This window comes from Anas platyrhynchos, chromosome 4 (genome assembly GCF_047663525.1).
Source record: "Anas platyrhynchos isolate ZD024472 breed Pekin duck chromosome 4, IASCAAS_PekinDuck_T2T, whole genome shotgun sequence".
Taxonomy (NCBI): Eukaryota; Metazoa; Chordata; class Aves; order Anseriformes; family Anatidae; genus Anas; species Anas platyrhynchos.
Genome location: NC_092590.1, coordinates 5,691,927 through 5,717,112, shown reverse-complemented (window position 1 = coordinate 5,717,112; position 25,186 = coordinate 5,691,927). Strand labels below are relative to the sequence as shown.

At 44.1% G+C, this 25,186-nt stretch overlaps 1 protein-coding gene across 1 annotated transcript in view; it reads left to right on the top strand.

The window, feature by feature from the left end:
* The first annotated feature begins 1,114 nt into the window (after window positions 1-1,114).
* The window catches only part of UGT8 (UDP glycosyltransferase 8), a 41,209-nt gene continuing 17,137 nt past the window's right edge, over window positions 1,115-25,186 (top strand). The window contains exons 1-2 of the mRNA XM_027456218.3: window positions 1,115-1,912; window positions 18,437-19,260. Coding sequence (XP_027312019.1) covers window positions 18,439-19,260 — 822 coding nt within the window. The 5' untranslated portion in view covers window positions 1,115-1,912; window positions 18,437-18,438. The remainder of the gene's footprint in view (window positions 1,913-18,436; window positions 19,261-25,186) is intronic.

The window sequence follows — 25,186 nt, the reverse complement described above, 5'->3', positions numbered from 1 at the left end:
TATTAAAGTTGCTAACGAAGAAATGAGAAGAACACTCAGAAACATGCAGGAAATATGAATATGTTGCAGGGAAGCCTGAACAAAATTTGCATTTGGTTCAAATCTAGTCTTAAGCCCACTATTAACCTAAAAGTGGATTCGTTTAATTTGGATTTTACTAAGTCAATTATCACTAGAATAAGACGATAGTTCAGACATTCAGAGAAGCTGAACTTATTCAACTATTCCTTTCTGCCTTCGACTAGCATTACAGTTTGAATTTTATTTTGCCTGGAAGTAACAAAAACTTTCAGTACAATAATGGCTCTATATGCTTGATTCTGGAGCATTTAACTTCAGAACCCGATTTGCAGATGCTCCTCAACACCTACCTGAAAGCTAACTGCCACTATTAGCCTGTAGGATCTGGGTATCGCCCACTAAAGCCTAACACCTGATTTAATCTTGACTAGATGTCACATGGGGCATGAGATTTGAGTAACTTTAATGATTGGTTTAATGTGGGAAATGCAAGAGCTCTTAAGATGTGCCATGATGATGAATATCGTAGGAAGCTCTATGTCCCAAATACATGGGATTAACTTAAATTAACCTTTCATTTCCTTTTGCAAGCCATCTTTACTAGAATGGAGATCAATTTAAAGCTTATGTCGAGTTTTCTTATCGTGGCATTCTTTCACCTTACCTAAAGATGGATTATAAATTTCATTAACTTCCTTGCTTTGGCTGATAGGACATAAACCTCCACTTTTATTGAAGGAGCAACTTGATCTTCAGCCACATCAGAAAGGCTACCTGAAACTTCTTTTCCCTTGAAGCTCATTATAAGAACTTCAACAGGAAGAACCATTTACCTCAGTAGACCCCCCAAAAAAACACTTATGAACTTACAACTCGTTCACGAGGAACAATTTGTTTTTAAAAGGTGTGTGGTGGGTGGGGGTGCGTGGCCTGTTGTCTCACAGAATTTCGTTGTCAGCTGTGTCTATTACCATTCTGTTTGGTATGTGAGTTAAAATAAAGCCACAGACACATACAGAAATAATTATTGGAGAATTACCAATTGTATTTAAGTTTTGCCGGGTGAGAGTTGGCAGCCTGCTGTAAGGTCTCTTTGAGGATGGCGGAGGAGAGGGACCAGAAGTGCTATGTGCCCTGTCAGGCAGCTTTCCCCAGGAAGGGTTCACAAGCAGTAGGAACCTCACATTTTCGGCAGGACAAGGGGCCGTGCATCACCCGAGGCAGCTAGGATCGATTAAGCAACCGTAATTAGCTCTAACGAACCGGGGAGACAAAAATGAGGGGCTCGTGAGCGCCCGTGCCTCGTGTTTTTCCACAGCCACCACGGAGCGAGCCGGGCGCTGGGCAGGACCCGGCCGCCCCGTGAGGAGACGAGGAGCACCCGGAGGCTGCGGGGTGCCCCCGGGGCCGCTCCTTCCTCCTCCTCCTCCTCCTCCTCCCGCCGCAGCGGGGCCGATTGGCGGAGCCCGGCCCCGGTCCCACCCGCCAGAGGCGTGCCCAGGGCACCTGCCCCGCCGGGAGCCCCTGCCCGCCGTCCGGGGCGCCGGGGCAGTGCATGGGGCGGCAGGGCGCCCGGGGACCCGGACAGCGGCTCGCCGGTGCCGGCCAGGGGGGAGCCTCCGCTCGTCTGGCCCAGGGGCCGCCGCTGGCTCCGGGAGGGTCGAGGGCAGAGCCGGGGCGGCGAGGCGGAGGGGAGGGATGAGAAGTTGAGGGAGGACGGAGCGGGGGTGCCCTCTCCTCCTCCCGGCCCCGCCGCAGGTGCAGCGGAGCCGCAGCGCCGCAGGGAGCAGGGCCTGGGCTGAAGGGCGGCCAGCGGAGCCCCGAGCGGGGGGCGGCGGCGGCGGCGTTAACGGAGGCAGCGACGAGGAGAAGCGGCCCCGAGGAGAGAGCGGTGAGGGAGCCGGGCAGCACCCCGCGGTGCCGGCCGGGCGGGGAGCGGGATGCAGAGGGGCCGCGGGGGAAGGGAGCAGCGCCCCTGTGGCGTCCCCCGGGGAGGGGGAGCGGGCAGCGCCGTGCCCTTGGTGGGGGGCCGGGGGGCGGCGTTGTGGGGCGAGGAGGGGCTGCGAGCCCTGAGGCGAGCCCCGAGGAGGGGAGGGGGCAGCCCCAGCCGCCCGGAGGCGCCCGTCGAGCGCCCCTAAGGAGGGGCCGCCGGCTGCCTCAGCGCAGGGGAGAAGTTTTGGGGGGCTAAAGGGGGGCACCGCAGGTGTTCGGGGTCGGGAGACCTCACGGCGAGGGGCATGGGCTGGCGTCCTGCCCCCTCGGCTCTGTGGGGTTTAGGGGGAAAGGAGTTAAGCGGCGAAGGGAGGAGGCCAATAAAAGTGCCGGTGTTAGGACAGGTATTAAGCGGGATCCTGTCTTTTATGGCTTGTTTGCGCACTCGCTGTAGTATGGCTGTGGAGCAATAGGAAATCATAAAACATAAAAAAAAAAAGCCTGTGTTGTGTGCTCTTTGGGATTGCCTAGGAAGAGCAGCAGTGGATAAGATTAGTAGAAGATAATCTTAAAGGTCTTTCCCCCGAAGCAAACACCTTGAAAGTGGTATTTTGGCTCTTCGTGCCGTGACCAGGACGCTCAGTTTTTGAAGTAATTCACATAATATCGGTTGTTTCTAGGTGTTTATTCTAAAAATGGCCTGAGTTGTGCTTCCTATTGGAAACTGCCTGCCTGGTTTTCCAAGCAATTATCACCCAAGGTCACTTAACGTATTTTAGCTGAGCTGGTTTTATAGCACTGACACAACCCTGTATGCAATTAACCTTTACTTCACATTTCCTTGTTGTTGTTCCCTTGCTCCAGTCATTGATCCAGACTGGGTGCTGCAGTGATGTGTTGTTGTTTTTCCAGGACTACTAACAAGTTCGTGCTAGGGTCTTAAATTCTTCCAAACGGCTCTCCCGCGTTGTGAGCTGTCTTTGTTGAAAGAGTTATCTGTGAAATACTGGGGAGCGAGCGTGCATTGCTTGCATTTTGTTCTTGACCTTCGTGCAAGAGAAGTCACACGCTTGAAACAAGAAATCCATTTCTCTGTGTCATACGCCTATTAAGTATAGGGACTCTAAGGTGAGTCTGAGTGCACTGTAACGTGTCTAATCACATTAGGGTACTCTATTAATACCCCTTAGTTTTTATATTAATGCACACTGAGCTCGGTTGGGTTGTTCTGAAATAGGACGTGGACTGAGAGATCTGCAAGTGGAAGAGAGCCTCGGAGACGTCCTGGCCTCCTGGTGGTGTGTGGGGCTGGGCTCACCTGCAGGGCAGAGGGCAGTGGGTCAGCTCTGCGCAGTGGCTGCGGGCTCTTGTTGCAGTTCAGTGGAGTCGCCGCTGGATTTGGGCTTGGTCTAAGGTCAGGAAGGATGCTGCTGTAACTCTGGGTTGGTCCCCTGTAATGCGCTTAGGAAAATTAGTTCCTGTTTAGAGAATTGGAACGTAGTCTGTGAGACTTTGGTGCCACATTATCGTATCTGAAAAACGTGAGAGGTTATGCACTAAGCCTGGTCGGCCATTTGGAGTGGTAAGTGTCTTAATAGATTCACCTGGAGGAGTTGTGTTTGAGCTAGTAAATGAATGCTGGGGGTGCTGTGGAATTGTAACAACATAAATTTGTTTTGGCATCAAGTTCTCTTAGTTTTTCTTTACAATGCCATTTGATGCAGATTGACTTGATTGATTTCTGGAAATATGTTTTATTCCCAGGACTAGGAAAACAAATGATCAAATTTGTCTTCTCCCTGTGGCGTGTTACTACACACGCAGACATTGAGTAAGAAGGCACTGTGGCAAGCCTCCTATCCCCAAAATGATGCCACCATGCATCAGTTTGTGTATGGCCTTCTATGGCACAGGCCTGTTGAGGCTTGTGCTCAGCTGGAGTGCTCCTACCACTTCAAGCGCCTTCTGCAGTTATACTAATAACTGTAATAAAAAAAATAAAATCCTTCTCTGACTTTATTTTCTAATTGACCTTCCTGAGTGTGAACTGAGTTACTTGAACAGCTGAGTATTTTATTGCCCACACCTACCTTCCGTTGTGTGTTCCACTTCGGGCTCCTTGAGGCGCATCTTTCCACGTCGCTGCTTTTGTCAGGCGTCTTGCTTTAGACAAGTACCAAGAACTTGCATCAGTTTATTTTTATCCTGAACGAGTCCCTTATCACTTACTAGAAAAATCACAGTACAGCTTTAAAACCTATTGAGACATTTGTTGTAAGGTCATATTGAAGAGATGGTTACTGAAGTAAATGTCTGTTCTCTGCAGCTCCGAACTTAACAGAAATGCTTTTATTACAGTTTCAGTGATATTAGTGATATTTAAGAAGAGACTAAAACTGGCTGACAAATGCTGATACATGATAAGCTACTGAAATCATTCATTCTGTCTTGCTTAGTTTTATTCTTTTAACAATTCTTAGCATAGGTGGTTGTTTTTTGGTTTTGGTGTTTTTGTTTTTTTTTTTTTTTTTTGGAAAGTATCTTGGGCTTAAAACAGACATTCTGATACAGATCATGGTGTTGTTTATGAATAGGCATTTTAGAGGGCTCTTCTGCCAGTTTTCCAGGAAGTAAAATATAGTAGCGTCGTTTAATAGAATTATCGCTCCTAAATCATGTGCTTTATTTTTTCTAATTACGTGGAAGGTTTTTATTGCAGTTCTTTACTTGGATCCAGTGTACTGGAGAAGCAGTGAATCCCTTTGGAAGGTTTTAAAATGTTTATATGTTTTAACATAGTGTTCTGTGGTCTCAACCCCTAAATATGTTGGTGTTCTTACCTATGTTTTTATGAAATAATGTACTTGTTTAGCGTTAGAATGCACATAATCAACTGTGTCTGGGGCTAAAGGACACACACAACATCCTTGCTTGAATATCGGACTCTTGGAAATAGTATTTAACACTTTTTACAACAGGCATAGCTACTAGCTCAGTTCAAAAAAAATTCTCTCTATGGGAAGTAATCCTAAATGGAGAAAAAATACCCCAAAACTTATGTTAAAAAACAAACAAACACCTGTAAATGTAACAGTTATGATTTAGTGGTTAAAGAGGAGTTGAAAGACAGTGTAGATACTTGTTTTCTAAATATTATGGGTCAGAGTTGCAATAACATGACTCCTGACCATGATTTCTCATAAGTAGCACAGTTGTCATGCACATAACTTTATTCCTATAGTGAAACAAGCACAGCTTTCCTCTGCTCTGTGCTGTGCTTTCCTTCTGTGAATGGATATTTCAGCTTCATATTAGAGTGTTTTCCCCTCCTGCTCAACAACTGAAGGGAGACTTTACTGGGAAGTCAGGAATTCAATAGCCAGCTTCAGGTTCAGGTAAAAGGTAGAGTTCCTTATTTTAAGCCAATTTAAAACAATTAGAAAAATAGTTTTCACCTGTACATTGACAGCAGTCTTTTTGGAAGTTGACATTTCATACTTCTGTTACACGTGGGAATGGACTGCAGAGCTGTAGCAACCTTCAAACATTAACTCCCTGGTTCAAGGACTAGGTTGTAGCTGCATTTTAATCAGTGCCTTCACATCTGCTGAATTTGGTGTTTTTTTTTTCCCAACCTGGAAGTCATTTGACTTTCACATAAGTCACATGAATACGGTTCTGTAATTTAATGCCAAGTACACTGATTCATGAAGTCTGGGTGTTTAAAAAAGGGTTGTAACGATTTTCAACAAAAGCATAGCCAGGAGTCACATTGCTACTTACTTGTACCTAACTTTGTTTTCAGAACTTCCGTGTTCCCCCCCGATTTAATGTTTAAAATGAGAGATTTCAAGTTCAGAGGAAAGTCAGATACTTCCTAGCTAACACTGTGAAAGAAGCATATTTGTCTGAATGAAATGTGGGTTAGGAACGGGGATTTTGGCTGGGGTAGTGCTCTGAACATCACAAGAATTTAGCAGTGAGGGGGTGCACAGCTTGCTTTTGAGGAGGAATGGGCAGCAGAGCTGCGAAGCCCACAGAGAGAACTTTTTTTACGGGACAGTTGTTAGAGAACGTAGATGCCATATGCAAGTAGTTAAGTGTTTATTCTGTACGTTTGCTTGGGAAGCCAATTTTGCCAACTTATCACAATGTAAGCAAGTGCTGAAAACGACTTTTGTATAACATGGGTGTGCTGGGACTTACACTTGGACCTGAGTGGCAGTACCTTGAGGAGCATTCTTGACTGGGAGGTTGCTGCCAGTGAAGGTCTCGCAGGTGAAGTCTGGCATCGGCTGCACTCAGGATAGAGCATGTGCTGCAGATTGCCATGCCTTTGCAGGAATTTCCCTTGGGGGAAGGAAAGGCTCAACCAACTGTGGTGCCTGCCGAGTCAGCAGGTGCACAGAATTACAGAACTGTTGGCTGGAAGGATCTCTGGAGGCTCTTACACAAACTTCCAATCAATGCAGGATTGTTGGCAGCATAAGATTGGATCAGCTGTGGCTGTTTTTTTTATCCAAGTCCTGAACCGATCCAAGGATGGAAATCCCACATGCTCCCTGGTAACCTTTTCCAGTGTCATACTGGGACTTGTTAAGCTGCAGTTTGTGGCTGCTGTTCCCCACAGTAAGAGCAAACAGATAGCTAAGGAGTTTGGCTAGGAAGCTAAATGGGAACATCTGACACAGTGAATTGGTAAGGTAGAAGCAAGTGCATACTCCGATCACCACATTATTATTATTATTATTATTATTACTATTATTTTAAACCATTGTACCTCTCGGGTTGCTGCATGGTTGCCAAGTCACATCTGTGTGTCTTCCTGGTGGTTTTAGGGCATCAGCTGAAATTCTGGTTATTGCTTGTGTGCCACGGGTAGTGCTGGCTGCAAATACTCATGTGGTGTAAGAGGTGCATCAGTTCTTCATGCACTGAGCATGCTGCGCTGATACTCTGAAGTGAGCTACAGGCCACGTAAATCTTGCTGCTATTCTGTACCTTGCGGTAAAATGAGATGTGAATCTCTTCTGTTTCTTTCTAGGGGTCCATCCACTAAGCCTGTTTGAGGGAAATTGGAGGTCACAGCAGTCTAAATAAAATGTGTACACCATCTTAAATACAAAGAAAGATTTGTTGTAGAATTAGAGCCTTGATTAAACCTTGCTGGTCATTGAAAGATTGCTATTGCCTGTCCCTGGGATATTTCAGCGATGTCAAAGAAACTGAACCTTCAGAGCTGTGCCTTTGTGTATGGTGTTTCTTGGGCACAGAAGTCTCTCAAATGAAATTGAGCATATAATACTCGTGGGAAGTTTTGCTTACAGAAATTCTTCATTTTAGAGAGCTTGGGATGGAAGATTTCAGGTGATTTTAGTAATGTGACTGGATAGGCCAGCCTAGTGTCTGGGGTATCCGTTGCTTGTGGGGTCTAGAAGTCTGTAAATGAGCTATTAGTGTAAATCTGGAGGGCTTGCGTGGAAACTCACTCACGTTTGACTACGAGAATTTTCATTTGAAGCTTGAGGATCTTGTAAAAGAGATCCTACTCTCCTGCATGCCATGTCTACCTTAGAAATATGGCAGCTTTGTTACAGTCTTTAACTGTTGTAGTGATACATCATTAATTACTCTCCTTTGTGATACTTTGGCAGTTGCTTAGCTTATTAGTTAGCTTTATTTTCATGAAAGCACTCTAGAAGATGAGAAGACTCCAAATTATTGTAATCTCACTTTTTTATGGAATGGTCAATCTTGCATTAGTACCATAATTTTTAATTTACTGTTGAAGTAACTTGATAGTCTACAGTAGGGCTGTAGTTAAGAGAGCATGTTTGTTATAAACAACCATCAACTATTCCTTAGTACACAGTGGTGGCATCCAAAAAGTCCTAGTTGCTTTCCAGAAGTGGATTAAGATGATCACATCTTCCTGAAGGTGGAATTTTACTGGGTAAGGGTAGGTGCACGAGCACTTGTACAACACTTGGTGCGCATCTGGGTGGTTTCCTGATTTGTTTTGGTTTTACACCCAGATTGACCTCTGTGAATTTTGTTCTCAGAACTGCAAGTCATTGTTATCGTGACTGAGTTGGATCCGAGTTCAATTTTTCTTTAATATTTGTAAATTAACAAATTGTACTTAATTCTTAGATTGTCTCAATCTTATTTTTTAAGAAAAAAACAACAAACCTTATCTTCAGACTGTTTCCTTTCTGAAGTTATAATGCAATTTTAGCCCACTACTGATACTAGAAACTTGCAGGAAGCTTCTGTGTATTTAAAATTGCTTAAAGCAACTTAGCACTGAACAGACTGTCCAAGCTGGATCCCGTTGGAGTACAAGTTGTTGCTGCATATGATCTCGAGCAATGCAATTAATTGAGCTGAATAAGAGGAAAACATTTTTAATAAAGTATTTTAACTTTGAATAAAGTTTTATTTCCCACTGCGGTAACAAATGAGCCATGGCTTCCTTTGTGAATCTGTTTGTGCAGCTTATTAAAATGTAGTTATTTGCTATAGGGTGAAGTCACAGCAGAACAAAGAATTGCTCAGTGCTGCTAGGTGTCATGTGATGGCGTGACCAGGGACAGCTTGTACCAAGCTGCAGCTAGCTGTAGTGAAAGATGAAGCGTCCCCCTGCTCCTCCGAAGGATTATCAAGGTTGGAATAAAACCCCCATAAAATGTTTGTTTAGAAGGAATATATTGTTTCAGATTGTGAGGTTTGTTTGAGGCAGACTTTATGCTCCCCTGAGGTCTCTTCCAACCTAGATGGTTCTGTGGTGGCCTACATAGGCTTTGTCATGTCAAGTTTGCAACACAGCCCTGCACTGCAATTTCTTCCATCCTATTCTTTAAAGAGTCATTTTACCAGAGAAGAATCTTGGCACTGATAAGTGTTTAAAATAAGTAAGTTTTACTCAACCCCCCCGCCCCTTTCTTTTTTGGTGCTTAATGAAACCAATATTTCAGCTTGTGCCAGTGAGAAAGGGAAGGATTTTGGGGTGACTTTTCCTGCCTCCTAGTGAAATGCTCGTCCCATTGGTGGAGGCATCCTTTTCTCTCTCTGCAGGTAAAAGAATTTCTTCATTTTCCTCCCTGGCTTGCAGTGCAGTTCCTGGTGGCGCAGTGCTGCACGTGTTGCCATAAGCTACACCAGGACCATGCTGTTGGGAGAGCACTCACTTCTTAGGGACGGATTCACTGACAAGGAATACCAGTGTCACACTTCAAAGCAGGTGACTTGTGCTGTGTGTAGGCAGCACAGGAGCTGGGGGTGAAGTAACCCCAGACAGCACGGAGGAGACCTGCATAATACGGGGCGCTGCTGCAGCAGAACCTGAGCTGTCTGTGGGTGAGGGCGCAGGGTGCCGGAGCAGCCCGCTGCTTCCTCAGGTTTCTGTGCTGAGCTTCCTCCTTGTTCCCAGGCCCAGGGCAGCACGTCAGCTCCGCTGCCACGCCACATCTGCTGGGATTTCCTCCGGTTCGGGCTCAAAACCAAGAGCTGCCCCACTGATGTCTCTGCATGTCCCCTTCCAGCCACGGCCCCGCGGTGGGCTTCAGGTCCCCTGTCTAAATGGCTTGGCACACAGCAGAACAAAAGACCACTTGCTGCTCCTGCCCGCTGAGCTCTCACTGGAGTTCCTAAAATCTATTCGTCCTTTGTTGTGAAGGGTTTTTAACTAGCTTGCTGGCTAGCTCTAGGAATGTGAGTGTCTCAGAGGGTGCAAAATCTTTATGGAGCTTATTTTCATGCAGTTATTTGGGAGGGTGCCTCTCTCCCTTCCAACCACAACTGTTCTGTGAATCATTTATTCTGAGGGAAATCTCTCCGTGACCAGTGCTGTCGATGCTGCAGCGTTATCATGCTGAGGTGTGTGGGGCTTGCTGTGGTTTATAAGTGACTTGTTTAAACGATTGAATATATTACTGTTAATAATTCACCAGTCTTGTAGGAATTTCTAATATATTCATAGAGTAATAAAGATTATCTTTTTAGAGATAATCAGTCTTTTCAGATGTTTAGGATTACTTTTCATGGCCGTGAAGTTTCTAATTACAGCAGTTATTTCAGAAAGCCAGTGGTGAAGTGCTAGCAGGAATGTTAGACCTCAGTCACTGTTGCTCTGTGTTCACCTTAATAAGGCATTGTCTTATATATGAAATCTATTCCCATGTAACGTTTTTAATAAAATCTACCTACTAGCATGTCTATTCAGTGTTTTGCCTGCTGACTCTAAAACCTGTATTTTTGAATGTCACTTTTTGAGTGATGTTTTTTATTTAAATCTTTTTTTTTTTTTTTGCACAGCTCTCAAAAAGCTTAGGTAAAACCCTGTGTTTAATAAAACCTCTGACACAAATAATGAGCCCTCACTGAAAAGGGTGTCATAAATTGCATAGCTTGTGGGCTCCTTCATAACTGCTCTGCTGTTTGCCTAAGTGGCACGGTGGGTCTGTGATGGATGCTTACAGCAACGTCGTCATGTCTGTGGATCTTCCTCTCAGCTGTGGATGTGGCACTCTTGTAGTCATGGAAATGCTTCAGTCACTGGGTAAAAGAATGCAGTAGTTGAATAAACTGCAGAAAGTAAATGCGAAGGCCTGTCCCTGTTTGTGTGCACACCATTTCTTTCTAATCATTTCCAATAACGTCTTAATTTATTCATTTGGTTGAAACAGGAGCCTGTAGTTACAAGCCAAATCTCAGTACTTATCTAAACCATTGCAACACAAAATAACAATCAGAGTGTGCACCACCTCAGTAATTTGTTGCAAGATCTGTGATAGGAAAAACTGAAGAATATAAATCTGAAGCTTCTGCAGTCCTTGTTATCAGAATCTCTTCCTAGACAATGTATTTTGCTGCTCCAAGGCTCTGTACGTACACACATTTCTGATGCTTTCATCTCTGGGAGCACATGGGGTGTTTAGTAGCAGTTACTTCCTAATCTTAAACTGCAGCGTGCTGCCTGAAGTCAGTTTATGGGCCTGATTTCCTTTAATGCTCCTAAAGGATTATAGCATAATGCTTCCTATTACCTACAGAATACGAACAGCACAGTAAGTGGGATTATAGGTTGTGTGTTTTGCAATCGCCAGCTTTGAAGGTTTAGGAGTCAACTTGGACTTTAAGATTGAACAGGGTCTTCTCTTACCCTTATCTGCTATGTGACTTTAATTAAAAGCCTTCACGTGTCTGTGATCATTTGATCCTCTTCTGAATATGCTACTACATGTGATTTGGTCAGTGAATTTCTTCAAATTTTGGCATTTCTGTATACCAGTGCTTGACAAGAAATACTGATGTGGGCTGGTATTAAACGTTGAAGAAAATGTTTTGAGGGGAACTTGAAATTTTTTATTTTTTTTTTTTGAAGCGATGTCTTGGAGCACATCACAAATAGAAAGGAAGACCTGTTCTTTTATTTGTTCCCTGGTATAAGTAATGCACTGCATTCACACTTGTGTGTGCTTATGTATTTTGTATTTTTGTTGTTAACACCAACTACTTGCTTGTGGCTGGTAGAGCTGAGGCTTGCTTGGGTTGCATATATTTTATTACTGAATCATGCTGTAAGTAGTGTTAGAGAACCATTTATTTGCTTTGGAATATCTTCTTCCTCTTTCAGCTTTACACCTAAGTGTAAATGGTTTTTGTTAGTCATTCCTTGCTATCTTGGGCTTGATAAAACGCTTTGCTTACAGGGCCTTTGGTCATGCAACTAGCTCCGTAGGGCTTGGCTCTCTATTTGTTTAACTGAAATGTTTACAAGCCTATGAAGGCTGGATACCATGTTTTATCTGTGAAACTGTGTTTAATAACAGTGAAAGCAAACAGATTTGCACATAAAATAGGTGGATGTTGATGGGATTTCGAACAGGCAGTGCAGCACTGGGGCTCCAATAAATTGGGTAAGGTGGCTAACGCTTCAGGTAACAACCTGCTTTTCGGCCTGCCTCACGCTCCACTGCCCAAGATAACCTGTGCTCTTTCTTTCTCCTCTTTAATGCTTCAGTTTTATGAAGAGCAGTAGTAACCCACAGTCAGTAGCTGCCAGCGCTTTACGGGGAGCTTCTGGTGCTCTTGGTAACTTGTTGGCTTTCAGCCACAGACTAGAGCAGCCTTTAAGGCACCGTGCTTTCCACAACACGTTTCTTGCTACAGCTAGAAGGCACGCTATCTAAAAACCATGTTGGGTGTGTTGATACCCGTGGTGGGCGCTATGAGGTGGGACTGACTGCTGAGGTGACGCTGTCCTGCTTATTGTCCTGCTTATGGTGCTGGTTTCTTGCCCACAGGTGATGCGAGCCAGTGGGTTAGCTGATGGCAAAGCTGACTCGGTGATGGAAAGCACCCTGCTCTGCAGTGCCCTGGTGTATCCCGGTGTGGAAACTGCATCAGATTTGCAACTTGTATTTCAGTTTATTCACTGATAAATATGCCTCGTTTCTTTGTCCAGAAAAGTTTTCTGCTTTCCTGCCTTTTCTTCGAGTCAGATCAGGTCATTCATGAGCTGACAGCTGTAAAAGTAAGGTTTTTATTCTCCTTTTTGAAATAGTGAGTTTTATATAACTAATTGATAGTAGAGAGGACAATACTGTGAGCAAGGCTCAGGTGATAAATCTGTATGTTACCAGGACTCTGTTGGCAGTTTGCAGTGAATGCTGTTCACTGAAATGCATATAAGTCCCAATTTTCCCCCTTTTTGGTAATTATACTTCTGTGAGGCACCTTATTAGCTTCCCACTTGCAGCTAGTCCTTTCAGTGCTAATCAGCATTTGCACTTGGGCTTGCAGAGGTGAAAATCTAGTTGGTAAGCCTGCTTTTTTTAATGCGTGCTGCTATCTGTTAAATTGTAATGAGAAATTGGAAACCTTTGGGTAAGATGAGAGAGATCAGTGGCCGGGAAGATTGCTCCTTTGCTGTCGGTGCAGTGCTGCTGGTTGGTATGAAGGGCACCTTCCTAGCTCCCAGCCTTCTGACCAAGCTGCCCAGGTAAACTCAGCCACCCGTAGCAAATCTAAAGAAAGGCTGAAAGGCAGGGAGGGACTTGAAAAAGTCCCTCCTGTCACGCAACTCCATGTCTGTAAACTTCATTTGCCTCTTTAGAAGTGAGGAGAGTTCTGTTATTAGCGACTAAAAAGTACTGCTTTACTACTGTGTGTAAGTACTGCCTGCTTTTTTGAGTGGTGGTGACTATTCTCACAGTTTCTTCCAGCTGTGCAGAGTGCCAAGGTGCTTGGGAGCTGCTTTGGCTTCTAGAACTGACTGCTCTAGGGAAAACAAAACAAACAAACAAAAAAAAAAAACACTGAAAACAGTATTGCTGGTTTGAAAATGGGTATTGCTGGGAGATTCAGAAATAGGCAGGTAGGCAGCCAGTGGAAGAAACCAGAGCAAAAAGTCCGGGTTTTAATTACAGGGTGGTTAGCACATTGTTAAGGGTTGGCAGTAAATCTTATCTTCGGTATGTATTTCAGTGCTGTAACTGGCTGTTGCATAAATTATGAATAAGGATGATTTAAAAATATTTTTTAGGATTGAAATACAAACGTAGTGTTAGTTCACTTTTAAAATACTAATTTAAGCATTAGGACTTCTTTGTGTAATTCATACGAACCTAAATATCACCCCATTTCTTTCTGTGTTTCCAAATTTTTCTGTATAGGGCCTTCACGAATAAAACGCGGACTTCTTATCTGCACAGTCACATTTCCTGTTCTCAGTCCCGCTTTGTCTTTCTGGGTGAATAGTAACGTGTTCTGTTAAAGTAAAAATAAACCAGGAGTTAGAACTCTTAATCGGCTGGAAACATCCCTTCAACAGTCCTCTGCGTAGGTGCTTGGTTTTCTGCAGCCCACATTAAAACTTGTACCTTCTCTTTCATTTGAAGAACGACATGCAAGCCATTAACTTTATGAGAAGCCATTGGAATAGGTTTAATGTTTAACTTCTTGGTGTTTCTTTAACTTCTTCCAAGAGCTGAGCTCTCTACAGACAGCAGTTGCGTTTACTTGTATAAAGCTGCTCCTTACGTCTCCTTTTTCTCCACACCTCTTCTTGCTTTTTGGCTTAGAGGAGTAAATGGTTTCATTCCGTGGTAATTGTCTTAAGTATTTAAAAAAATAAAATTGAGTTTTGTTCCTTCTCATTTTTATGCCTTCTGCTTTAAGAGGCTAGCATATGCCACCAGAAGGAAATCTTATTCTATGCAGGCAAATTCTAGGCAGAAAGATTTAGGACATTTTTTCTACTATTAACTCTGATGGAGAAATGTCACCCTCTGGCTTTGTGGTTTTTTTTTCATTCCTACTATACAGACATTTGACCATTCCTTTTCACAGGATCCCTTGCAGCAGAACGCAGTGGTGCTGGATGCTGATCCCTTTTAGATATTTTGCCGATGGTTCTGGGAGTTTGTGGATGATGGGTTGCAGGGGGAGCGCTCCGGTTTCGATGGGCTGGCATTGAAATGAGCCTTGTGGCTCTCGGAGGTGAGACGGGTTGGAGATTCCCATCGAGATGGGCATCAGCAGCTCTCTGTGTCGTGCTGGGAGTACCTCAGGTCTCCAGAGGACCCCTGGCTGATGGCAGGGAGCTGAACGCACTGGGTTGTGTGTTGCTGCCGGGGGTGCCTCACTCAGTGTCTGCTACCTGGTCCGCAAAATGGGAATTGGGAGCATGGTTAGTTGGTGAACTGAGTGCATATTGCCCTTGCTTCTGCTCGATGCAGACCTTGCAAGCTCCTGGCCAAGGGATGAAGTTACTAGGCTGCATCCTGGGGGCTCCCACCACAGGTGGAGACTTTGGTTGAGTGCAATATGAGGTCAATGCCATTGCTTCCAGTAAAAAGGGTCCCTTATTGGGCATTTCTCTATAGAGTCAGGTGTTTATTACCTCTGTGGTTTGGCAGGCCCTGTACGTATATTTTCTTGTCCCTGTGGAAGATGCTTGCATTGGAAAGGGGAACTCTGCAACAGCATTTTGGATCGGTTCTGACTAGTGAAGGTGCTGAGAGGCTTCTAGAGAGGAGTGTCATCTGTTACCATCGATGCACAGCAGGAGAGGAAAAACTAGTGTTTCGTAGCTGCTTGTAATTCTGGTGACAGATTTACATGTTAGCTAGCTCGTGCTTTATGGGAGGCTCATAAAGATGAAGTCACTCGACGTGCTCTCATGTGAGGCAGCGCCGTGCAGTGAGGGTGGGGATCGGGAGAGGTGGTGTGATACTGACAGCATCCTAAGGAAGTGCGGAGGTAATTCTGGGTGGCTTTCGGTGGCATGTGCAGAGATGAAGCAGTGGAAAATGCGCCTTAGGGCTAAGGATTGTACCCGCGTGCTCACTAGGACGTGCTGTGCTCGGAGCCTGCGTCAGGTCAGGAGATCAAAGTGGGGCTCTTGCAGCTGGCAGCCTGTTGGGTCACCGCGTGCCCTGGGGCTTCTGATACCTCTGATTTACAGGGATCTCAGAAACATCAACTCTTTCTGCATTTCCCAATCCATCTACGGTTTTGTAACATCCCTGTTGTTGACAGAAGCAGTAAGTTAGATCATGGGAATGCTTCTAGCACGAGGAGGTGTAATCAATAGTGTCTTTTCCAAGTTTGACTCATCACTTTCATATTTCATTGATAAACCATTTTTATTTAAAACCAAGCTGACATAGTGCACGCTCTCCTCCAGTGGCATTGATGGTGATAGCCATCATCCTTTGGGCTCATCCTTCCCCAGCACAGCCCCCTGCTGCTGTGTAAAATCTGCCAGCCCCACAGCTGGGAACGAAACAAGGTGATCAGTGAGGTAATTAGCAGGGGCCTGGGTAGTCACATCCTTCAATGGGGAGCTCCTGGGAGGGCAGCTGAGCCTCGTGGTGTGCTGTGGTTTTTTAGAAAGCCTCCAGTGAAAGCCAAGGCCTGGACCCAAACGGCAATTTAATGCTTTAATTGGTCTGTGAGGTCCAGCATTTGTGCTGGAAGTGTAACCAAGGAGAAGTAATGCAGCCATGCAGTACTGGACTCTTTTTTCTCAGCGTTGGTGTCATCGTTCATTTTTTGTCAAAGCTTTAATAGTTCTTAAGAAAAAAAAAAATGGAGAGGCAAGCTGTTTTTCATGTAGAAAGAATGCTTTTTTGGACTTTGTTGGAGAATGAACAGGGCTATTGTTTCGTTTGATGTTAATTACTGCTGTTGCAGGGGAGGAGGTGTTTTAGGGTCACCTCTGGCACCCTGATTGAGGCAGCTTAGCAAACAACTCGATCTCATCCGATGTCAGGCAAGAATGCAGCGTAGCAAAGGTTTTGAAAGCCGCTGGTAATATTTGCAGCAAGGAATTTCCTCTCTCTTCCCCTGAAGTGTTATCCTGGTAAAATTGGGCTTTGTGTCTAGGAACAGCAAAACTTCTCCAAGTTCTTCCCAGAGGTACTTCAGCCCGTGGATGTGTTGTGGTGGGGGGATCTCAGTGAATTCTCCGTGCTTCAGTTCTTTACCACCTGCTCTTGGGTACCGTAAGGTTTTACTGTGCCTCTTCCTGGTGTGGGCTTTTTCACAGCAAAAGGAGGAAAAAAAAAGTCTCTTTGCCTGTGTGAACTTTCTTGTGTGTACCTGTGTGCACAGGCACACGGCTGCTGGTGGTAATAAGTTGGGAGGATTTTCATAAGAGCTGGTCAGTAATCTCCTAGGTGGTGGTAATGCTCTCTGAAGGCAAGCGTGGGACAGGTTTCAAGTACAGGAAGAAGACTTATTACACGAGAAATTTGATCTAAATATAATCTGTGTACCTTGTCGTAATTCTGCAGCCTTAAGTTAGGCTCTGCATGCTTATAAAAGCTTCAAAGTCAAGCAAGCTGCAGAATCTGGAGTAGGGGAAAAAATGGGACATAATTCAGAAAGACCCACGTTAGATTGCAGCAATACAATTCAGGTGCTCTTTTGGTGAGCTGGTAACCCACCTAACATTACCAAAAAAAAAAAACAAACAACGAAACAAAAAACTAAGCAATCTGTAGGAGGGTTACAGGAGAACACTGTGAGGAGATAACAAGGCCTGAGTAGTAGCATTATCAGTTTCTGTGCTGCTTATTTCTAAAGGACACCGCAACAGACTCCTGTTTCCACATGGATTTGGTTTGGCACGAGACAAGAGCAGATTGTTTGGTTTGGCTTGTCCTCAATTCCCTGTACTTAATACAGGAGGGTTAATGTGACTGAGGGGCATTCTGACATGCCCTCTCCGTGCTTTTCATATGCTTTGTTCTCATCTGGCTTTATTCGCCAAAACACAAGGAAAATTCTTTGCCCATTCCCTTGAAGCCCGCTACTGTCAAGACGTTTGTGGTGTAGGCTGGAGTTCATGCCTGAACGTCTGTGCAAGTGCCGATTAAAGCAGCTGGAGAGTCCAGCACTTGTAGAAGTGCCTCAGTGGAGGCTGATGTTCATGTACGTGGTATAACTCCCTTTATTTCATTTGTTCTCATACCCAGAGTGCGATTTTTGAGAGATGAAAGTAATCACACTGGTTCTTACTGGTAACATCTCCCTGCCAGATCTCGATTCTCCATCCCGATGTGGCCGAGCAGTGTTACACTAACCAAGAAAAACATTGCCTGAATTTCCACGTCCTTTTAGAGGAAAAACCTATCTTCGTAGTTCTTATTAGCTTATATGAAAATAAAACATCAGAAAACGCTGTCCTTACATCAGAATGGAAGCCTGAAGGCAGCGGGCACCCATCAGAAGCACTTGCAGCAGAAGCGCTACCACGTCAGCGGTAGGGGGTGTGGGTCGCAGTACAGGGAGCACAAACTAAAAGCAAGAATTGTCATATTAGAAGTTCCAGTTGAGGGTGCGAGACTGAAATGTATCTGTAAAAGTGTTATATCCTGTGCTGAAAGGAGTAATAAATGACGCGTTCATCCTTTGGATCTGATGTGTGAATAAATGAGGAATTCTAGCCTTTGGGTCTTCACGTATGGTGTCTTTTAAGAATGCTTAATTCGCTCAGTATATCACGATGACAGTAATGCAGTTGTGATTTTAAGTATAATCCCGAACGTAGCAGGATCTGGCTTTCTGAGCTGACTACAAGATCTTGTAGCTGTTGGATTGCGTGTATAATTCAGAAGCAACGTGCGCAGTATCCCTGTGGAGGGTACCAGCCTCGCTGCCTGTAGTGCAGGTGCCCTATCGATGTCTGTGCTGGAAGAAGTCTCATCTACTCTCTGTTCCAGATGGAAAGGGAGGAAGGGGGGAAAAAGGCAGACCTTGCTGGAAAACGAGCACAACCAAATGTATTCTGAAGCCTAGTGGCTCTGTTCTTCCCCCTTGACTGTTGCAAAGATATTTTTGAGATAGGGAGATGTGATTAGCTTTCATGGGTCTACTGAGTTGTATTACGTAACTTTTTTTCCCCCCCTAATTCCCAGGTGATGTGCCAACCTGTTTTCTGTTGATGTAATGCTTCTATTTTTTGTTTCAGCTATGAAGCCGTACACTCCAGCTTTCATCCTCCTGTGGAGCGCTGTTGGGATAGCAAGGGCTGCCAAAATCGTTGTCGTGCCGCCAATTATGTTTGAAAGCCATCTTTATATTTTTAAGACTCTGGCCTCAGCCTTGCATGACCAAGGTCACCAGACAGTGTTTCTCCTCTCTGAGGGCAGAGAGATTCCTCCATCTAATCACTATAGACTTCAGCGCTACCCAGGGATCTTTAACAGCAGCACCTCGGATGACTTTCTCCAGTCCAAGATGAGGAGTATCTTCTCTGGGAGACTGACGGCCCTGGAACTGTTTGATATCCTGGACCACTATTCCAAGAACTGTGACATGATTGTTGGCAACCAAAACCTCATGCGTACCCTGAAACAGGAAAAATTTGACCTGCTCCTGGTAGATCCCAATGAGATGTGTGGATTTGTTATAGCTCACCTTTTAGGGGTTAAGTACGCCGTCTTTTCCACTGGCCTTTGGTATCCAGCAGAAGTGGGTGCTCCAGCTCCCCTCTCTTACGTTCCAGAGTTTAACTCGCTGCTCACAGATCACATGAACCTATTTGAGAGGATTAAAAATACTGTTGTGTATCTTATTTCAAGATTTGGAGTCAGCTTTTTGGTTCTGCCAAAATACGAAAGGATAATGCAGAAATACAAGGTTACGCCAGAACGGTCCATGTATGACTTGGTTCATGGATCCAGCCTGTGGATGCTTTGTACTGATGTAGCACTGGAGTTTCCAAGACCCACGCTACCAAATGTTGTTTATGTGGGAGGAATCCTAACCAAACCGGCCAGCCCGCTGCCAGAAGTAAGGTTTGCTGAGCTTTACAGTAATTCCTGTGGTATCTGGTTTACCTCATATGATGAGTGGCGGTTCTGAGCAATGAATTTTAAAAGGGATCAGTATCTTGATGTTTTAGAGCTCGTTTTGTTGTTTCTCCGAGGGAATATACCCCTGAAGTAGTTGGAAACGGTTTGGGGTGGGAGCAGAAACTCACCAAGCTCACCAGAATTAGTCTTTTGTGGTTGCAGGAGGTATTTTTTTTTGGAGTTAAGTGCTTAATAACAGAGGAGAGGAAAAGGCTGCTAACACTAACTTGAAAATTACTTCTAACCAAGTGTGGATTAAAGTAGAAGAATGAACAGGTGAAGAAACTTACGCTTAAATAAGCCCATTAACAGGTTATACCATCTTTAATTTCATGGTGTTAGTGTTTGTATGGAAAGTTTGATTCCTTTGGTTTGATAGGTAAAAATGTCTTTAAAGCTAGCTGCATGAAGAAACTATAAAGTTGAACAAATGGACATGATGTGAGTTGACCAGTGAGGCACCAGTGCTGTATTCAGATTAAAAAAAAAAAAAATTTACAGTACTCTTATTTGCCATCAGGTAATGAACTTCAGACTGAAATAGTAATAGTGGATGGATAGATTCCAGAAATCCTGGCTGCACAGATTAATAATTAAGCTTGATTAATACAGTGTACCATGTGGTCTTGATACCTGATAGCCAAGAATGCCTTTGTTCAGCAACACAATAGCGAGCGTGACAGGCAGAACAAAATTTCACAGAAGATCATGTCGTTTGCACTTGCTATTTATTTATCTGTACATAAACAGAGAGATAATGATTTGGAGTTGATTAATAATAGACACTTCTGACTGGGCAGTAGGTAGGTAGATCTGCACCGCTCACTGATTTGCTTCTGAAAATGCCTAATTTGGCCTTTGCTTTTTGCATGAGAACTTTCAGGCCCACTTCTCATCTGTTTTTCCCCTGACAATTGGTGTTGGAGGGCTTGTTTTCTCTTCTTTACCCTTCCTGTTCTGACTTAGCAGTACCTTTTTTCACCAGATCAGGAAAACATCAGACAGTTCTGCTTCAGGCTGCAGGATTTGGATCACTGTACCAATTTCCTTATCTTTTTTTTTTTTTTTTTTTCCCTGCTCAACTTCCGTTGTGTTTGAGCACTTGCTGAGCTTTCTGAACATGCAGGAGCTTGTCTGATTGTATGCTACTATCCAGTGCATCTTCCCAGAAATTCAGAAGTGGGCAGACTTTGGGTGGTCTTGGCACAGAGTAGGGCATTCCTGTAGGTAGCCTAACTTGCAGCTGAGCAAAGTCTTCTGGCTTTTTTTTTTTTTTTTTTCCAGATTTTCTGGAAACTGAAGTGCTGAGGAACTAATAGCACTATACTCCTGTTCTTACTCAAGCCATCAGAGTGGTTCCAAAGAGTGTTTATCAATATGGTGATAGGCGTGGTTTCTATATATATAAATATTTATTTATTTATTTATTTATTTTTTGGAGGTGATAAAAAAAAAAGGTGAACTCTCAGACAGGTATTTGGGAGTAAGATGGCTCTGCAGATTCCTGCTTGGAGCCATTTTTGCAAGGTCTGCTGCTTTAGGGTAATTCTAGGCCTCCATTTAGGGCACTGTCTCTACCCGTATCTCTTTGTATTGCTACAGGAGGAGGATACAATTGCCTTCTGTTGTTGTTTTTTGGAGAACAAATTCAGGTTAGGGAACATCATATTTTGCATGGTTTTCATTCGATGGATCCCCATAACAGGTAGCTTGTTCCTTGTATTAGTGAACAAAACAGTGCTTCTTTAAGGAGCTCTCCCTTAATGTATAGATATGTTTAGAAAGTCAGCACACGAACATCCTGAGACAGCAGGCTAAAGGTGGGCTTGTGCTGTCTAAACAAAGTTCAACCACACTCTGTCCAGGACAGCCTTTCTGACTGGATTGAATTTCAGCTGTTCATTTTCCAAACGGGTATTTTCTTTTTCTGTAAGAAGAAAAATGTCTGTTTTGTTGCATGATAAATTTGGGTGCTACGTCGTCATTGTCTTTTATGGTCTCTTTGGATTGGTCTTCAGGGTAAAAAATAAACTATCCCCAAAGCAGGCGGGAATTTTCTCTTCTATAAAATGAGACGGAAGAATATGGAAAGAACAGTTTTACTTTGCTGTTTTACTATGGGGTTATACCTATACCTATGTGTGCATAAAAATGCATGTTTGTATATAAACACGTCTGTACACACATACAAACATAGACATGTATATACATTTTTAAACCTTCTTAAATTGCTTCTGTATACTTCCTAAATTTGCTCTGGAACCAGGAATGTTGCTATGAAATGTTGTGATGGGAGGAGAGGGAGCCGTAAGTACCGGCTTCAGTGTGCTCAGGCTGCCAGTGACCTTGAGGTAGACCTATGGGTAGCGTATGCATTGGCAAATATTTAGTGCAGTGGGGCTAAAGAAAGAAAAACAAACACAAAAGCAAACTGTGAGGCGTTTTTTGCCTTCTTTTCAGTTTTACTGGGTAATGCATTCTTACATGAAGTGTGGGCTGTGATTGCATATGAAAGTGGGAGCATTTCTCTCCTACCGTATCGCTTATCCACGTCTGTGCTGCTATGCGCAACTCTACTGCCCGTGGCACCGTATGGTGGGGAAATTGGGCAATGGGGTTCGTTTTCTAGCTAAAATTCAGATCTGTCAGTGTACCCTGGTAGATGCAGAGCGGATGGCTGGTGCCGCGACTGCTTTCAGCTGCTGCCCTGTCCTGGGGCTGGAGCCCTCACCCAAGCGGCTCCTGCAGCTTTCTGGGGCTGAGGTGGCCCCGAGCTGCCTCGGCTGGGCTGGAAGGGGCACTGGGTGACAGGGCTGCCCTGCCCAGAGGCCGTGGCTGCCTCTTTATGTGCATTACCCATAAATGAATAGAAACTTACGTATGTATGGCAAGGAGTCCAGGGTTTGTACAGGTAACTGCAAAAATAGTGCATTTTGAATTGTTTAGAGGGTAGGATTGCCTTAAAAGGCCCAAAGCTGGAGACAGACTCTAAATATCAGTCTCTAAGGTGATTGCTGACTTAAAATACTAAGTGTGTGGTGTTCCCTGTATTTTCTGGTTAGCTGGCATCGGCAGCGAGAAAGAAAAAGGCTCCTCCGCCGCCTCCTTGTAGCACTTCTCCAGGGGGATCCTGTTAAGCTGGGCGAAACTGGAGTCTGAAGTAACGCACGTTTTAAGAAACAATGGGGAAACCTCTTGTGAGCAGGTTGTTAGGCAGTTAGGCATTAATCAGCCTGATAAGATACGTCCTTGAATAAGGGTAGGAACCCTATGGCTCTTCTAAGCAGCAGCGCCAGGAAATGCCAACTGCGTAGTCAGGGAGGGGGCAAAGGGCACTGAAAATGAGGAGGAACTGTGCTGCAAGGAAAGAAGGTAAACATTATTTTGAAAGACTTGTGTAGATCAACCAGTTGTCTGTAGGGGTGTGTTGGGACATAGATTGGATCCCACAGCTTGGAAACAGTTGTGTGTGAGATCATCTGTATTAGCATTTATCAAAAACATCACTGAAAGTAAAATCATGCCTATCGTCTGGGATGCAAATGGAGCTTTTCTTTCTTCATACCTGCTCAGCTTTTAAAGCCTCTTAGCTACTTTGGTAATATCCTGCTTTCCTTCAGTGCTGGTCTTGAGGCACTTCTTTTGGACTGAATGCCACTTATTATTGCTATGAAGAGAGAAACAAACGTCAGGTTGTTTTTTAATTCTCTTCTACCTGAGTAAATTTACACTGCAAAGGAGGATGCTCACATTTCAGAAGTAAAAGCTATCCTTTCAGCCACAGTTGTCATCAAATAGTAATTAGAGTAATTTATTTGCTCCTCCCTGTAGATCTCTTATCTAATCTTGCTACTGTATTCATCTAGATCTAGGTAACAAATTGGTGGCTTTGAAAGATCTTTATTAAAAGTGGTTTTTTTTTGAGTCTTGCAGACAGTTGCCTGTTCAGACTGGTGTTGGTAGACTTGTCTTTACAGTTGAGTGGAAGAATAAGGACACGTTTCTTAGATCAGATTTTTATTTCACTCATCATATTAAGGACAGTTTCCTTACAGCTCGCTCTTGCAGACTGTAGCATTAGATTTTAGCACATTGCTAGTACCATTTTTTATTATTTTTTGTTTTAAAGGACTGAGTATGTACTCTGAGTACGTACGTACTCTGAGTACGTAAGCTGGCGTCCTGTGCTCTGAGGGGCAAACACCGAACCTCTTCAAGAGGTTGGGAATGGAAGTCCTCATTCCTGGCCTTCAGCAGTGCATCGCAAAGCAAGTTGTCTTGGTTTGTGGATAGTTGCATAATGTGTTGTGTTTTGGTTTTTTAGCTAAATGATTGCGTGTACTGGGAATGGAGAATTCACGGTTCAGTGTGGGTGTTGCATAGGTCAAATGATGAAAATTAAAAGCAGCAGAAGGTATTTTACTATTTCCTTCGTTAAAAAAAAAGAAGTTAATATAAGCTATTACCTGTAAACAGGTTTTCGGATTTTAGAATGGTCTTGTGCACTTCAACATGAAAATGAATAAATCAACAAAATCAATTCACTTTGATAATCTGCAGTGCTTTAATGATGAATATCAGTTGTGAGTTTTTAAGGCTAAGCTGTATGTAGGACAAATAATGAGCTAGTTTTATTTCCACGATTGTCCTCTCTGGCATACTATAATTTCTAATATCGTGGAGGAACAAAAGGTAAGATCTGATTTCCAAATGCAAGTTTTTTTCTCTTGGGTTCGGTACATGCATCAGCTTGAACAGCGTTCAAATAGTTAGGGATGTGTTCAGAGCTGACAGTCAAGAGCAGCAAGCCTAATGAATAATGTTATTGATTAAAAAAAAAAATTGTAATCAAGCCAACTTTTCTTGTCAGATGTCCTGGTTGCTTAAAGGTTATTTAGGTAAAGCAGATACCTTGTGTTTGGCTGATACTCTGCTTGGGTGTTCATTGATCCTGATGCTGGCCAGCTTCAGGTGGCAGCCATCCGTCATGGCAGTGAGGTGTGGGAGTGTGGCAGGGTCACCTGGAAGGGATCGGTGACGTGTGAGGAAGAACAGGACGGGACAGGTGAGGGAGGAGAAGTCCCCACCACTGTCACCCATGGTTTCATTGCCCCCCGTGTTTTTAGGTAGCACACAACCTCTCCAGCAATGTGGTTTCAAGCGCCTTTTCTCTGACCTTTTGAGGAGTGCTAGGAAAATTGGTAACACCTCCTCAGCTTCTAACAAAGCATCTGTCTGCCAAATAATGCCGTTCTTGTTGCAAACTTGCCTTCGAGGGGGTCGTAGCTTAGGGGAACCGATGAATGTTCGACTGAAACTGGCTGTACAGTAACCTTGTTCATTGTCCATTGTTCCATTGTATACAAATGTGCTGAAATAATTCAGGCTTTCATTACCTGGCTGAGTGATCCTGTCAGTGAACTCTCTTCCTCCTTTCTCCAGGGAGATAATTCTCCTTGGACTTCTTCTCCTTTCTTCTTTTTCTTCCTTTTTTTTTTTTTTTTTTTTTTTTTTCCTCCCCCACTTTTTGGGAAGACTGCCCCAATGACCTTGTTTAGCCGGGGGCAGGATAAGTGGTCCCAGACTGAAGACAACAAAGCATTGATTTGTACCTCACCCAAATCAGAATTGTTTTGGGTCACAAAAACATGTCAAAATGAAGTTTTGCCGTCGCTGACCTCTGCAATCAAACATTAACTTCCCCTGCTGCTTTGCTGCCAGCTCCTGCAGCTCGGCTGTGCCTGACCGGGTTTCCTCAGGCTGTGCTCTGTGCAAGCCACAAGCAATCCCAGGCTTGGGAGGTGGACGTGGGGAGGGCCAGGAGCTGTCCCAGTTTATGGCCCCCTGGTTGTACCCACTGGGGT